This window comes from Poecilia reticulata, chromosome 22, assembly GCF_904066995.2.
Source record: "Poecilia reticulata chromosome 22, P_reticulata-male-v2, whole genome shotgun sequence".
NCBI classification, from domain to species: domain Eukaryota; kingdom Metazoa; phylum Chordata; class Actinopteri; order Cyprinodontiformes; family Poeciliidae; genus Poecilia; species Poecilia reticulata.
The window spans coordinates 18,641,020-18,656,604 of record NC_088851.1 but is presented as its reverse complement, the minus strand read 5'-3'; the positions used below and the strand labels follow the sequence as shown (position 1 = coordinate 18,656,604).

General features: G+C 38.4%; 1 protein-coding gene across 4 annotated transcripts; it reads left to right on the top strand.

Moving 5' to 3' along the window:
• The first annotated feature begins 3,209 nt into the window (after positions 1–3,209).
• On the top strand, positions 3,210–8,477 carry exd1 (exonuclease 3'-5' domain containing 1). Of its 4 annotated transcripts, none has more exons than XM_008399354.3 (11): positions 3,211–3,650; positions 3,741–3,806; positions 3,888–3,918; positions 4,674–4,750; positions 4,816–4,907; positions 5,390–5,476; positions 5,553–5,657; positions 5,743–5,823; positions 6,267–6,410; positions 6,896–7,087; positions 7,435–8,477. In XM_008399354.3, exons 1-11 carry the CDS (start codon positions 3,521–3,523, stop codon positions 8,008–8,010), a joined length of 1,581 nt encoding a protein of 526 aa, XP_008397576.2. In that variant the 5' UTR covers positions 3,211–3,520; the 3' UTR covers positions 8,011–8,477. The 4 variants fall into 4 exon arrangements, with proteins under 4 accessions (XP_008397578.2, XP_008397576.2, XP_008397579.2 ...); XM_008399355.2 differs by having other exon boundaries at positions 3,212–3,650; positions 4,834–4,907; XM_008399356.3 differs by lacking the exon at positions 5,390–5,476 and having other exon boundaries at positions 3,210–3,650.
• Positions 8,478–15,585: the final 7,108 nt, after the last annotated feature.

Here is a 15,585-nt window from a genome sequence, read left to right as displayed (position 1 = left end):
AAAAATAAAATGTAAAAAAATACTCAATGGCCATATTAAGCTTATGAGTCATTTATCTTCTATACCGAATAATATAAACAGCCACATAAAAAAAGGTTACATTTATTTTAAACACCTACACATTCACTTTTGTTTCCTCAATTTTTTGAGTCTCTTGCTGGCTTCAGGGTATAAATACATGGCCTTAAACTGCACATGTTTCATGCCATTGAATGTCATTATGCTATCTTGAATGGAGATAATTGCATCTTTGTTACAAGCAAAAGAGAACAACTGCACACTGACAAAAAGATGACAGATCTGGACATCTACACCATCCTTTCATCCAAAGCCTTCATTCTTTTTGTTTTTAGATGACCACCAGCCTGAGCTCATATTTTTTTTCCCCCTGGAAAGTTGAAGTCATATTTACAGCTCTCTGTTTTTGATGAGATTGTATGTCTCTCTCTTGTTCCTGTGGCACAGTTGTTCTGAGTGATACCTTGAACCTGCACCCAAGTGCTACTGACTTCATTTTTCCTGCTTTGTTTGTTTTTTTCGCTCTCTGATATTAAGTCTTGAAGTACTATATTACCTAAGATTACATGAGGGAACTGTAAACAATACTCTGTTTTATTATTTGTTTGAACCGCAGTCTCAGCTGATTCTCCTTCAGGCTGACAGGAAAGAAAACTCTTAGTAACAAGCTTTTCAGTGTGAAATGCCCGTTTATATACCTTTTGTAATCTGGAGGTAATTGTACTCTCTGAAATAACGTGTTGTTTTACATCTTCTGCATTTTGTGTATAGACATATTTTGCATATAGATACAGGACGTTGTTAAAATCTGCATGCAATTACTTTACATTTACTACCTTCTAACGCAAAACTGAAATTTGCATGAGTTTTGAATAGAGTGAATCAGAGAGACCTTGGACTGACTCAAGCAGCTCAGTACTTGAGATAAGGTCACCCCCTTGTGGAGGAAATACAGTTTAACCCCTTGCCTCTTTCAGCAAGAATTGCCATTAATTTTTGCTATAATGTACGTCGTGTTCATGAAATATATATAAATATATATATATATATATATATATATATATATATAGCAGCCTAAAATGGTGAATTGAGTGACTACTTACAATTAACTTTTACAAAGAAACTCACCACAAGGTTCTAGAGCCCACACACACACACACATATATATATATATATATATATATATATATATATATATATATATATATATATATATATATATATATATATATATAAAAAAAAATTCCCTTCTCACCCTCCGCGGGTGGTCTGTTTCATCCTCTGAGCTCGGGTCCTCTACCAGAGGCCTGGGAGCTTGAGGGTTCTGCGCAGTATCTTGGCTGTGCCTAGAACTGCACATTTCTGGACTGAGATGTCTGATGTTGTTCCTGGATCTGTTTTAGCCACTGCTCCAGTTTGGGGGTGACTGCCCCGAGGGCCCCGATGACTACAGGCACCACTGTGGTCTTCACCTTCCAGGTCTTTTCCAGTTCCTCCCTGAGGCCCTGGTACTTCTCCAATTTCTCATGCTCCTTTTTCCTGATGTTGTAGTCACTTGGTATTGCTACATCCACCACAACGGCTTTCCTCTGTTCTTTATCCACCACCACAATGTCCGGTTGGTTCGCCATATTCTTTCAGCAAGAATTGCCATTAATTTTTGCTATAATGTACGTCGTGTTCATGAAATATATATAAATATATATATATATATATATATATATATATATATATATATATATATATATATATATATATATATATAGCAGCCTAAAATGGTGAATTGAGTGACTACTTACAATTAACTTTTACAAAGAAACTCACCACAAGGTTCTAGCCCACATATATATAAAATTCCCTTCTCACCCTCCTCGGGTGGTCTGTTTCATCCTCTGAGCTCGGGTCCTCTACCAGAGGCCTGGGAGCTTGAGGGTTCTGCGCAGTATCTTGGCTGTGCCTAGAACTGCACATTTCTGGACTGAGATGTCTGATGTTGTTCCTGGGATCTGTTGTAGCCACTGCTCCAGTTTGGGGGTGACTGCCCCGAGGGCCCCGATGACCACAGGCACCACTGTGGTCTTCACCTTCCAGGTCTTTTCCAGTTCCTCCCTGAGGCCCTGGTACTTCTCCAATTTCTCATGCTCCTTTTTCCTGATGTTGTAGTCACTTGGTATTGCTACATCCACCACAACGGCTTTCCTCTGTTCTTTATCCACCACCACAATGTCCGGTTGGTTCGCCATTACCATCTTGTCTGTCTGGATCTGGAAGTCCCACAGGATCTTAGCTCGGTTATTCTCCACCACTTTTGGGGGTGTTCCCCACTTTGATCTCGGGGCTTCCAGTCCATATTCTGCACAGATGTTCCTGTATACTATGCCTGCCACTTGGTTATGTCGTTCCATGTACGATTTCCCTGCCAGCATCTTGCACCCTGCTATTATGTGCTGGACTGTCTCAGGGGCCTCCTTGCACAACCTACACCTTGGGTCTTCTCTGGTGTGGTAGATCTGAGCCTCTATTGCTCTGGTGTTTAGGGCCTGTTCCTGGGCGGCCAGGATGAGAGCCTCTGTGCTGTCCTTGAGTCCAGCTTTCTCCAGCCATTGGTAGGTTTCCTGACATCAGCCACTTCAGTTATTTGTCGGTGGTACATCCCATGTAGGGGCTTGTCCTCCCATGATGGTACTTCCAGCACCTTGTCTTCTGTTCCCCATTGCCTGAGACATTCGCTGAGCACATCGTCCGTTGAGGCTTTGTCCTTGATGTATTTATGGATCTTGGATGTTTCATCCTGGACAGTGGCTCTCACACTCACTAGTCCTCTGCCTCCTTCCTTACGGCTCGTGTATATATATATATATATATATATATATATATATATATATATATATATATATATATATATATAATCCTTGATCTTTTCTGACATATTTATTATGAAAATATAATTATTGCTCAAATGTGCATCATGCACAGTTACTGTTAGGGGACTAATGATGCATCCAACTCACAAAATATTTATTTATTCAAATATATTTACTAAAATATTGACAATTGTTACCACTTCATTTATTTATTTACTAGATTTATTTTTTTGAATATTATTTATTTTTATTATATCATCTATATTTTATTTATTTAGTTGTTTTTATTTATTTATTTCTACATGAATTGTCACATGTGGAAAAACGTTTAACCATTTGTTTATATGTTGAAGTGAGGGACTTCTGGCTCTTCAAAGTATTGTAAAACATATACCTAAATAACTCTCCATAATTGTCATATTACTATTATTACTATTTATTAATCAATGTTATTTTCCACTCGTGTTTTATGGGTTTTAGGAATTCCGAGTCGTTTTGAACGCAACTTGTGCTCTGCGCCGCTGCGCGCTTAAACCATTACCATACGTCTGATAAGTGAGTGTTAGCAGAGCTAGCTGGTCTTTGGAAGCAACAACTGTGCATTTCTGGCCAACTAATTACCCAGTAGCACTTTCAAGATGGTTCTCGACGACGCCCAGTTCATTTCATTTCTGAAAGGAAAACGTGTTAAGCTGACTCTGAAGACTTCTTCGTACTTTGGCGTTGTCTTTCGCATCAACTCAAACAAGACGCTGGTTTTGGCAGACGGTCAGCTACTGTTTACGACCCCACCAATTCAATTTACTCGATAAGTATGGCATTACTTTAACTTTTTTGAGGTTACATTTGTTGTTCCAGTGAGTGGCAGTAATGGATGCAGATATCCGGGAACTAAACTCTTCTTTGGACGCGAGATTCTGAACGGTGAGTACTCTAAAGGTGAGAAAGTGTTGTCATTTTTGCTGTCGGCAAACATCTAATTGTTTTGTGTAATTAAATCCCAAGTTGAAATCGCCAACGAAGAAAACGATGACAGGTGAGTAGGATATCTCGATGCAACTCAATAAATGAAAAATACATTCATCTATTTACGTTCAAAAAGTGAAACTTATAAATTATATCAACACACAGTGATTCATTTCGACTGCTTATTTGTGTTTATTTCGATAGTTGCGGCTAACCGATAATTATCACCTAAAAATAGACTATTAAATGAGAGGAAAAAAAACAAAAAACATTGTTACAGAAATTGCATTTTATGACTTACACAAAGATGGAGAAGACCATGAACTTGATAGTTGTCCAGTAACCAGTCTATAGTGTTCTCCCAAGCTGTTTAAGGCACAAAGGTTCATTGCAAAACAAAGTGGTTGCTATGCTGTACCCAAGATTTTTTGCGGAAAAGTGACTGGAAAAAGCAAGTTGAGCAACAGAGCCACAGACTGGTTACCTCAATGCCATTCAGCATGAGCAGTTAATTTATGCAAAAAGAGCCCAGACATAAATGAAGAGCATATGTACAGTTGGTGAATGTATTATTTTCACTAGTTTTTTTTTTTTTTTTTTGTATGATATATGTTTACCGGTCTTTTGTAAAATGTACAATTTCTGTAGAAAATGTATAATTTGAGTTCTATTAGCTATAACTTATCTTAAAAAGTGATCTAAAATAAGAACTCAAATTCCCTTTTTATAGATGTGGTACTTTATTGAAATGTACTTGAAGATGATAAAAAAAGTGGGGTCTGTAATGTGGAGATTTATGGTGGGATAAATAAAAATGTTTCCCAGGAAAATTACTCAAGATGTGCCTGAAAAACACCTGGATGTAGAGAAGTTTCAGCCATACAGAAAGTTAATGACATTAGGTGAGTTTATTTTATTTAAATAATCCCACATTCAAGCAAACTCTCTAAGCATAGTCACTTTTGAGGGGGATCCCCACTTCCAGATGATGATGAAGACGAAGCGGAATGCATCAACTTTGTGGTCATAGATGAGATCCATGAGAAGTTTGGACCTGCTGTAAGTTTACTTACTTTTTTTTTTTTAGTATTTAAAAAAACTGAACACATAAAATTATGACCACTGGAAGGTGATGCCATTATCACCGTGCATATTTTCATTGTGGCACCTGCTCTGGGGGAGGGCAGCAGATGCTAATTGAACATCTTCCTCAGGGCAGTTTGTTAAAGCTGTTGAACTGGGTGAGGATTTGACCAAAATTGTAACGGCTAGACGACTCACTCGGTTAGAGGGGGAGAGGGCTATTATGAAAAATGGTCTTTTTTTGAGCTTATATCATGTTATAAAATTACTAACTGCTAACATCTCATGGCAAAATACAATAATGAAATTTTGGGGAGTTTATTGGAGTTTGTGCCTTGACAAGTTAGGGCTGTTTTCTCAATAACGACGGTAACAACATTAGACAGATCATAATGTTGTCATAGGTGTCATTTCCCATGTGCCGATAAAAATGTTAAGTGTCAGGCACTTTGGTGTAGGTGATGCACATCAAGAAGCAGCATGTGATTGGTGTGGGAGGTGAAGGAGTTGAGCTCTTCAAAAATGGAAGATTATGTTGGCTGATGGTGAGAAAGTCTGAACTCTTTAGTTTTTAAGATTTTTTTCATTTTCTCACAAATACTTTAAATACAATTGCTTTAGATTGCCACTAAAAACAAGGTGTACTTGTTTGATATCCTTCTGCTTGGAGCGCTGGCCTTTAAGAATGGTCTCTCCATGATCCTCGAAACTAAACACATACTGAAGGTGAGTTTTGTGTGAACAACAGAACCCAAAGTTACTCAGAGATGAATCGTATCCTGCCATCTTTGCTCATTTGACATCTTTTCAGGTCATTCATGACTGTAGAGCCATTGCTGGAAGTCTGGCAGCTCAGTTCAAGGTGAAACTAACCAATGTATTTGACACACAGGTAAGTACATGTGACCAGATTTTAAATTATTGTTCACTTTTATCAGTATTTCAGTGTAAGGAGAGAATAGATTTTAAGTGTTTAATTTTTATTTACTTTTAATGATTGTCCTCATAGCTGATGAAAACCCACAATTCAGTTTCTCATAAAATTTCAGTGTGTAAGAAATGTATGTAAAGCATATATGTTTCAGTTTTAAAATTCTTACTACATTGACTAATCCTGTTTAATATCCTAATGTAAATAAGTTTTGGGATTTTATTTTTTGAGTAAACACTTTAATTACAGTATATCACTGTAGTGTGTGTAGTAAATTTGTAAGATTATAACAATTGTATTTGCATCAAGTCTGTTCATTTTGTAATCCGTGTTTTGTCTGGCTTGTGTGTCTTTCTGGTGAATATACTGTTTGATTTTCCATTTTTATTTCAATTGATCTAAAGGTGGCAGATGCCATGTGCTTCTACACGAAAACAGGCGGTTTCCTTCCTGACAGAGTCAGCACTCTCCCAGAGGTAGTAAGTCTGCATCTGAAAGTGCCCAACTCCAGGCTGTCATCTCTTCATGTGAGGTCAAAACTCACCAAGGTACAGAGTTCATTCTCCTCGTTTTATTCAGTGTCTCCTCTAATAAGGCAACCATTTAAACCACATCGCAAATATATTTTAGTCTCATATTGTGCTATTAAAATTAAACCTGGTATTACAAACAGTTAATGAACCACCCAACATGTCTTGTTGCATTTACCACTTCGAAGTTTAGTAGAAGATTTTTTTGATTTTCCGTTCAGACTTTTGTTAATTGAACTTGGTTTGATCCAGTTGGTAACCCATATTGAGTTCTCAGAAGCTTAGAGTTTAAGTTATGCATTTTATGTTTATAAAGTGCTATAATGATACAGCAGACCAATGGTTGTGCTGCAGGAGGTATTTTATGTGAAACAAATCTATTCTGTAAGGCGTTTAATGGTTTTACCATTTTATTGTATCAAGAGGATCAATGAAGGTCAGAACAGTCAATAACTAGAATTTTGTGTAGAAGTAATTTGTTTGGATTATTATCTATTTAATAGGAAGAAATGGATATTTGGTACAAGCGGCCTTGCCCTGTACCGCTCCTGAAGGTGATGGCGTTATCTGTGATCCATCTGAAGCCTCTCAGACTGGTACTGCTGGACACACTGATGACCGACTACATGATCCTGGTGGATTCGTACCTCAAAAGTAACCTCGATAAACCCGACGGACTGGAGCATGTCGCTATGGTCAGTCATTCAGAACCAAAAACTGACACAGATGTGAAAAACATGACTCTACACTTGTTGCAGCACAAAAAGCAATAGTGAGCAACATATAAAGTTAGCTGCTACTTAATGTGATATAAAGGTCTTTGTTATCCATAGATACAGTTTTGGGCAGATTTTGGGCAAAGTCCAAATTCTGTTTAAAGGTATACTCTAGAAATAAATCATGATCTGCTGTTTAAACGGGAGTGTTAAACTGAGAAACCGGAAAGTATAGGTGGCTTTCTTGTTGGTGACTCTCATATTCATAGTGTCAGTAACGCAATATATGTACATTAATAAGTAAATTTGCCTGTTTGCACTCACAGGAAAACGTGCTGGAGTTGCCTAAAGAGCTCAGGAAGCTGGATGAAATGCGCCGTGAGCGGCAGGAATGGGCTTGCAATCGCTACCCTGTGACAGAGCGAGGTCTGCTGGCTCGCTTCAACCCGTATCCTAAGTCACAAACCTCACCTGCTGCTGATGGCCACAGCGGTACACAGCGTGACTCCTTGGAAGCTGGAACTCCAGCACCACATCCATCACCAAAAGTGGATAAAAATGCTTCCCTTACCACAAGATTAGACAAAGAATCCCATCAGATGCAAGCGCATGTGATGGGAAGGGGCATGCTGTTGGGGAAAGAGCAGTCATCTGTCCCAAGCTTCTTGTCAAGTGGAAGAGGTTTTCTTCTCCAGAAAGCACAATCTCGGATTCCTGAAGAAGGCGCTGGTGGCATGAAAAGGCAGGAGATGGCTCTCAGAGCCAACAGCTCTACACTCACCAAACCTGGCTCCAATAGTGACGAATCTCCCAAAAACACTTGTGATTTGGGAGAACATCCTTCTCCACCCTGCCCGTCCATCTCCTCACTTATCCAATCATTTCGGTCCTTCAGAAATTAAGAGTCGGGCTGTAAAACCAAAAACCAAAGCTTTACGTACACTGGTTGGTTCATGCTGTGTAATTTTTCTGACCACTAGATGGCAGCAGACGTTCTTTTACAAAAGTTCCTTGTCAGCCTTTCTGAGAAGTTTAGAGCCAAAATGTATTTTAGTTGAGCTTTGTGACTCACTTTAAATGCAGAGCATTTCTGTTGTTTTGTAGTTTTGTGTTCTACTACTTTTCATTTAATCTGAAAATTTCAAGAACTGATGCCATCAACTGAAAGTTCTAAATGTTTGACATACAATACAGCTTTCTTGTGATGTAGAAAGAAATAAAAGTATTTCCCTTGGAAACAAAAATAAACTGCCAGGATTTGTCTTTTACTACTTGCAGCTTGGCTTGCATTGACATATTGTGTTCACTAAGAAAAAACATTTGACTTTTTGTAAATACTCATTGTAAATAAAAAAAAGACCCAATCTGAGTAGTGAGTCCCAGCAGCTTTATTCTTTGTGTAAACTTGTGTAATTGATCACAGGTGGCAAGCACCTGCTGCGTTCTACAAAAGCTGATCATATCCAATTAGTGTGATGCTTTGAGATACCATGCAGATTTCGCAGAGGCGCTCTATAGCCGTTTTTCTTGGGTCATCAGCGACATTGCCGTAGATCAAGGCATGATCACAACAGGAGGGCATTGCTGCATCCTGCAGCGTGAATGGGGGGCTCTGTTGTATAATCACATCTTGCTGGGTGCAGAGGCTTGGGCCCTTTCCAGGGCTTTCAAATTGAAAGCATGAAACGGATAATGTAGGATTTTAATTAACTGGGAGGCAGCCAATCTTAAAGCCCTGCATCTCTCTCTTAGCAACCAGCTCCTCCTCAACTTCTGTTAAACACATGCAGGGTGGAGCCCATCCATATGTTCCCCTTAAACGTTTCAAACAGTGGTATTCCTCAGTCTGTGTGTTTTAGTCCAGCAGGGGACTAAAGAAGTTAAGCGCATCGTAATGCTGATTCAGTTAACATTATCTTTAGTTGTAGAAAATTCAGCAGCTGTGAAACATTGATGCATTTATGGAAACTTTCCGGAACAGAAGGGGGGCTTTATTTATCTGTGTCAGTCAACAGTTAAGTTGTTAGGGAAGAGGTGTGTGTGGTGGTGGGGGTTACAGGTCTCCATGGAGGACAAGCTGCTGTCATTGACCACCAGATTGCAGCTCTTTTTTTAGAGGACCTTGCATTTCCTCTCCGTCACAATAATGCCTTATGTGCTCCACTTCCTGTTTCTCAGGCCTGGGAGGAAGGAACTGTGAGCTTGTCACACGGTAGTCACCATTTCCTCCCTCCCTACATCCCAACTACCAACCCCCCCTCTTCTGCACTCCCTACCCCCAAACTTCAGACAGTGTTATGTCCTTCAGAGGGGAAAGATGTCTGCACCTTCAGCATCATAGCAGGATGTGTCTGAGCTATTTTTAAGTTCAAGTCGGAAAGGTAGTGTACAGACATAAACACAAACTTTAGGATGGCCAGCTGTGTTGATTTAGCATTTGAATATGGAGGCTTAACTGTGTGACCAGTTGTGGTTTTGACTGAGTTGTGCCTTCAAGATGTCTTTCAAAAGAAGGATGAGCATTTTAACATGACTCTTTCATATTCTGAACATTGTAAAAACATTTACAATCCTTGAACTTTTTCACATTTTGTTGTGTTACAAAACAGACTGAGATGCCGTTGCATCCAGTTTAATACCTTGTAGAATCACTTTTGGTTGTGTTTGCAGTGGCAAGTCTTTGGTTGAGGTCTCAACCAGGTTTGCACATCAACGACTGAATGTTGCACCAATTATCAAATGGATTTAAGTTTACATTTCGACTGGACCGTTCTGACAAATTAATGCACTTTGATCTGAATATTTTCATTGTAGTTGTGATCATTCATTTTTAGTTGTTTTCCATCTGGAAGGTGGCTCTTCAAGTTTAACTTTTTGTTTTTGATTGCCCCAAACTCAAGACCTTCTATTTCCTCTGTCTCTGCTGAAAAAAAAAAAAATCCTCCTATACATGACATTCTGTCAATTGGGGTGAACAGCTTCATTGGGGTAGGTTTTCAATTGGACAAAAGTCTTTCCATTTATAAGTAATTAATTGGACAGTGTTTTGTATTGGAATATTTTTTCCTAGCCTAACCTTGCTTTAAACCTCACAGCTTTATCCCTGATGTGTCTGCTGCGGGCCTTTCCTTCATGAGGCTGCTTGTTCTCTGACATTTGCTTTTTTGATTTGGTGACTTCTGAAAGCAGTTGTTTGCAATGATTTTTTATTCACATGTATCAGAGTAAAGGGGTGGATATGAATGCATGCTACTCTTTTCTTTAAAGTTTTTTTAAAATCCAGGGCTCTTCTTCCTCAAATTATAAATTTCACTGTACTTTGTAAAAATTGGAAGGGTATAAATATTTTTTCAAAAGGCATCGTAGATTCATAACACATTACAGTCTTTAATTATTTTTGCCCCACTATTCTGATATGACAGATGAATATGTCAGACTGTATCTCAGATTACCTGCACTCGTGGCGCCCTCCAAAAAGCACCCAAAACAAAGGTGTTGGCTCCCTCCCTCCGTCCTTCTTTATAGAACTACAAAGGAACTCAACAGGTTGATGGTCCTGAGCAACCCCGGTGGGGTTAGGCCTCAGATTTCTCCATAATTAATAGGCTGTCATTAATTATTAAACACCAGGATAACTTACTGAAAACCACTCCCTTTAAATAGCACCTTGTTAAACAAACATGTTGTTAGCTGTTTTTCACTTCTAAGCATGTCATTAAAATTTACTGTCGAGTCGACCTGACTAAGTGTGCACTCAGATCACGGTGCATTTCTTCAGTACTGCTGAAGTTGCGGAAACGTGTCCTATTGGACTGCTGGACCATGGGTAATCTTGTTGTTTGTGTGCATTTTTTTTTAAATTATCCCCATCATTGACTCCTGCTTTAGAGATGCGTCCCCTCTAGCTGCCTTTGGGAACAGCAACAGGATCTGCTGCTCAATTAGTCTTACTAGACTTAGAGCTTGTATTCAGCAGTTCTAGACCTCCCAAGCTACATAAATGTTGACAAAATAACACCGGTTTCATTATTCATGGAACCACATGTAATTCCTTTGTATTCCTAAGAATGAAGGAATATAACCTTATATCAGGTTTCGTGAAGCCGCTGGGCTGTGTCCGTAGACTCTGTCTCCCATCTGCCGATAAAAACCTTTTGTTGAACTCTGCTTACTCCACCAGATCACCTCTATCTTTTCTCACATTACAAAATGGCCCTCTTTTGCTCTCCTCAGTTCATTTTCAACTGGAGAATGAATATTTAATGTGGGAAAGATCGACCTTTCCAGATGGTTTCTAAACTCCAACAAAACTAAGAAACAAATCCATGCATCAATATTTTATCCCCCTTCAGTACCTTTTTTTTTTCTGGAAATCTTATCCCTGAAGAACTCACAAACGTTTATTCAAACATACCCAGATGCTCGGCCACAGTTTGGATCTTTATGAACTGCTGTGCGATGTTTATTCAGCCAGCGTGAAGCGCCGCGACCTGGAGGGGCCTCTCCAAAGGACTCGGACATATTGTGACCTTCAGCTGGTACAGACAGGATGAGTGACAGGTGACGGACCAGATGAGAATGCGACTTATGCGTTTAACGTATTTCTTAGGAATATCACCATCTAGTTTGCCTGAGTTTACATGCTGCACCAATGAGTTTTATTTTTATACCAAACCTACCTTAGGTAGGACATGTAGATTCAAAACAACAACTCTTACAAGTCTAAGCCTTCCAGGTATTTCGGGCATTAAATTAATTTGGTTCCGTTAAACATAAAGTCATGAAAGAGCTAAAGTTGCTGCAGATATCAAGAGCTACCAGAGATTAAACCCAAGGAAAATATTTACTGGAATAAAGATCTCTTCAGATTTAAGTGTTTTTGTTTTTGTGAAATTAAATGATTCAAATTGATAAATATTAATATTAAAAGACAAAGCCAGCTTGAGTAAATACAAAATGTAGCTCTCAAAGGATTTAATTTAACTTAAAAAGATATCCAAAGTGGACCACTGTTCTTTGTACGATTGTTTTTATGCAGCAACATATGAGGACTCTTGTGAATGAATGGCCTGCTTAAGGTCAGGCCACAACATCGTAATCTGATTTAAACCTGGGTTTTGACTATGCCACTTGTGAGCTGTCTTTGTTTTATTTTGGTATCCAGAGTTAAACTTGCTGGTGTGTGTTGCTGAAAGTTTTGCTACATAATCCAAGTGCGCTTGTGCTTAACTTCACAATCTCATTGTTCGACATTCTCCTTCATGATTTATGATTTCATCAATTATGTAAGCATTTCTGGTCTTCTAGGTGTGTTTTTGGTAAATGTAAAACTGGATTTTAGACGTCAATTCTTTTAGACGTCAGTGCTTTTCGCCCTTTTACTCCTCCCTGTATGCCATGATGTCTTTTTTTTTTGTTGAACCATAAACACTGACCTTAACTGAGGTAAATGAGGCGTTCAGTGCTTTAGATGTTCTATGTCCTTTTGTAATTCCTCCTGTTCTGCTTTCCATTTTTGTGGATAATGGGTTTCACTGTGTCTTGCTGAAGTTTCAAATCCTTAGAAATTATATTCGTAGCCGTCCTCCTGAAGAACAGATGTCTCATCTGTTCAAGTCAGTTTTTTAAAATTCTTAAGATCAGGACTTGATATGTTGCCTTTTAAAGTATTTTAGCCTATTTTTAATTCTACACATTATGCAATAAGCAGGCCTGGTGTGACGAATGAAACTGATTTCAAACTTATGACTTAACCAAAAAATGTATGTTTATAGTTGTCTTACTCTGAGATAAGCTACATATTGATCTGGGAAACGTGCTAGCACAAGGTTAAAGATAAAGCTGTATTATTTGTGATGTTGAGATGTAAAATCAATTCTCTTGTGAGTTTAAGACAAAGAAAGACCTCTTTGCTTTAAAAAAGTGCATTTTAAAGGTATAGTTCTAATTTTGGATACCCCACTAAGCTACACATGTCTGATTCAATCAGGTTTTGGCAGGTTCCTCATAATTAAAGCCTGCATTGTGTGATGTGTGGGTGTGCACACAGATGAGCGCTGGCTTCAGTCGCAGCGAGGGCCTGGAAAAAGAAGGGGTGGAGCGGGCTTCTTGTGGTTGGCTGAATTAGTGCCCGATGGATTGGCCTGGCAGCTGCTCTGTGAGCCTGGCACCTGAACAGGCCAGCGCCGGGGTGTTTTGTTGCCAGGGGCCGAACTGCAGACAGCCAGGGAGGTGGAAACACCAGACACATCAAACACAAAACTCTTTCACCAAGTGCAAGCTTTGTCTTTCAAGCAGCTTGCCACGCTTGTGTTGCTTATACCGGCAGTATCATTGGATTAGTATTGGATTAAATTTGGTAATTAAAAAGGGCAAATTCAGTTCAAGTCAACAGGGAAATCATTGAAGCCACACTAAGCTGGTCTAAGAGAAATAAAAAAATTTATTTAGTTTGTTAAATTAACTTCTTTGTGCTTAGCTTAAAGTTTTCAGGAATTGAATTGATGTCTAAATTATTCACTTAAATTAGTCATTCACACTTTATTTCACTTGAAAAGCCCTAAATTGAAAACTGAATGCAAAACACACAGGATTGCCATCTGTTACAGCACCTGCAATAATTGGTCACCATATGGGAGTTATACATCAGCAGAAGCCCAAGTCTGATGTATAAATATACACATAAAGTCTAATGAAGTCGTACATCTGGTTTTGTTTTTGCTGTGAAGTTACCTCATTCATACTGTAGTGACCACAAACACTTCACATTTGACCTTTCACACAGTTTTAGCTAATTTCTTCAAGTAGCTTGAATTACCATGATAGACCTTTTAGATTAGCCAAGAAAAAAATAACTCCAATTCCACACTGGTGGTGAGTATAGTCTTTATACACACCACCAGTGTGTATAAAGCTGTGATATATATATTGTTTTGTATCTTGAGGTGTTTTCTCAGAATAATAATTTTCCAATTGTGATTAATTGCATGTTGGAAACTTGAATAAGAGAGCCACTACAACCAGGAGTGTCTTAACTACAGTGATGTGTATGCTAATGAATTCTCTTTAAGTCAGACAATGTGGAAGGAAAAATGTATTTCGTTTTTTTTTTTTTTTGGCTGTTTAATGTGGCCACATCATCTTGAGATGATCTCTTTTTCTGGAAACTCCAGGTGTTGAGTGTTGACTCAGAGCAAAGCAGACGAAAAGAAACAGAAACTCAGAACCAGCAAAAAGGAAGTTGAGTCACATCAAACCAAGCTTGATCAACTTTCCAGCTTTTGCTACTTTTGTTTACATTTTCATCTAATTTCTATTTGAAACGCTTTTCTACTGTGCTTAATAATGCTCAATGATTTTCTTCACAAGATTTTTTTCTTCCTTCTGAACTATTTGGTTCTGGAGTGATCCAAAGTTGAAAACCATGAAACATCAGAACGACCCCAAAGCCAAGAATACAGGTGTTGCCCACAGAATTGTAGGTTCACATATAAAGAATAAAGAAACACCCCCTTAAAACCAAAACCATTTGGAAAGTCTTGGCTGTGAAGCCCTTTCTTTAAACTCCAATTGAGACAAAAATGAAAACCATACATCAAAGTTTCCCTTCTTATAGTAGCAGTAAGATTTAGAATTTGTTTTGTTTTTCCTATTGTGCTTTTTTTTTTTTTTTTTGGTTAAATAAATTATGTAAAATAGACCAGTGCCTAATCATAAAGATTACCTTTGATTTCCTGTAATCAAATGTATTAAATCATTGTTGTTAAATATCCACAACCTGACTGGAATATATTCCTTAGACACCTTCTGAATTGATTTATGTTCATTGTAGTAATTTAAAGTAGCTTCAATTCTGCAATAATTGATTTTTTAGCACCACACATCTGGTAATTTTGTCCCTCATTAAGCACCAAACTGCCAGTGTTACAGTCTCTCTGCATTAAGATCCTAAAGCTAGTTTCTATGTCTTAGTGAGTCAATGTGTGATTTGGACAGACCTGCCTTACTATCTATCTTGGCCCAGATGCCAAGGCTTCTGTCCAGTTATTGCACCTGACTTTAACAGTTGCTATCCTAGAGTCACAGACAGCTCTGTCTGAATATTCACAAAAAACCCAGATATAGGTAAATGGTTAAATGTGTTAATTAGATGCCTTATTGTGTTTGTTTGAAGGAACTAGAGATTCAAACCAGGTAAATAAGTTTTAAAAGCAATGTAGAATGGCTATAAACTATTGATACTTGGGGAAAAAAAGACGGACAAAATAGAGAGACAGAATTTAAACAAAGTCCAGTTATAAATGTGATTTTAACCGTTGTTACCTTGTAGCGCACTCATGGTAAATTATATTTGTCCTATTTCGTGGATTGCAGTGGGCGAAATGGGGAGCAGCTGTTCATCTGTGTGACCGGTGGGCTCTCCTGCGACTGCTTTTTCTCTGGTTCTGTTGGATCCCACTTCCCTTTTGTTCGGCTGC

Coding starts and splice junctions, on each gene's coding strand:
- exd1 (XM_008399354.3), top strand. CDS start 3,521: ATGGTTCTCGACGACGCCCAGTTCATTTCATTTCTGAAAGGAAAACGT. Junction 4,751..4,815: donor CAGAAAGTTAATGACATTAG/GTGAGTTTATTT, acceptor GTCACTTTTGAG/GGGGATCCCCACTTCCAGAT. Junction 5,658..5,742: donor AAACTAAACACATACTGAAG/GTGAGTTTTGTG, acceptor ACATCTTTTCAG/GTCATTCATGACTGTAGAGC.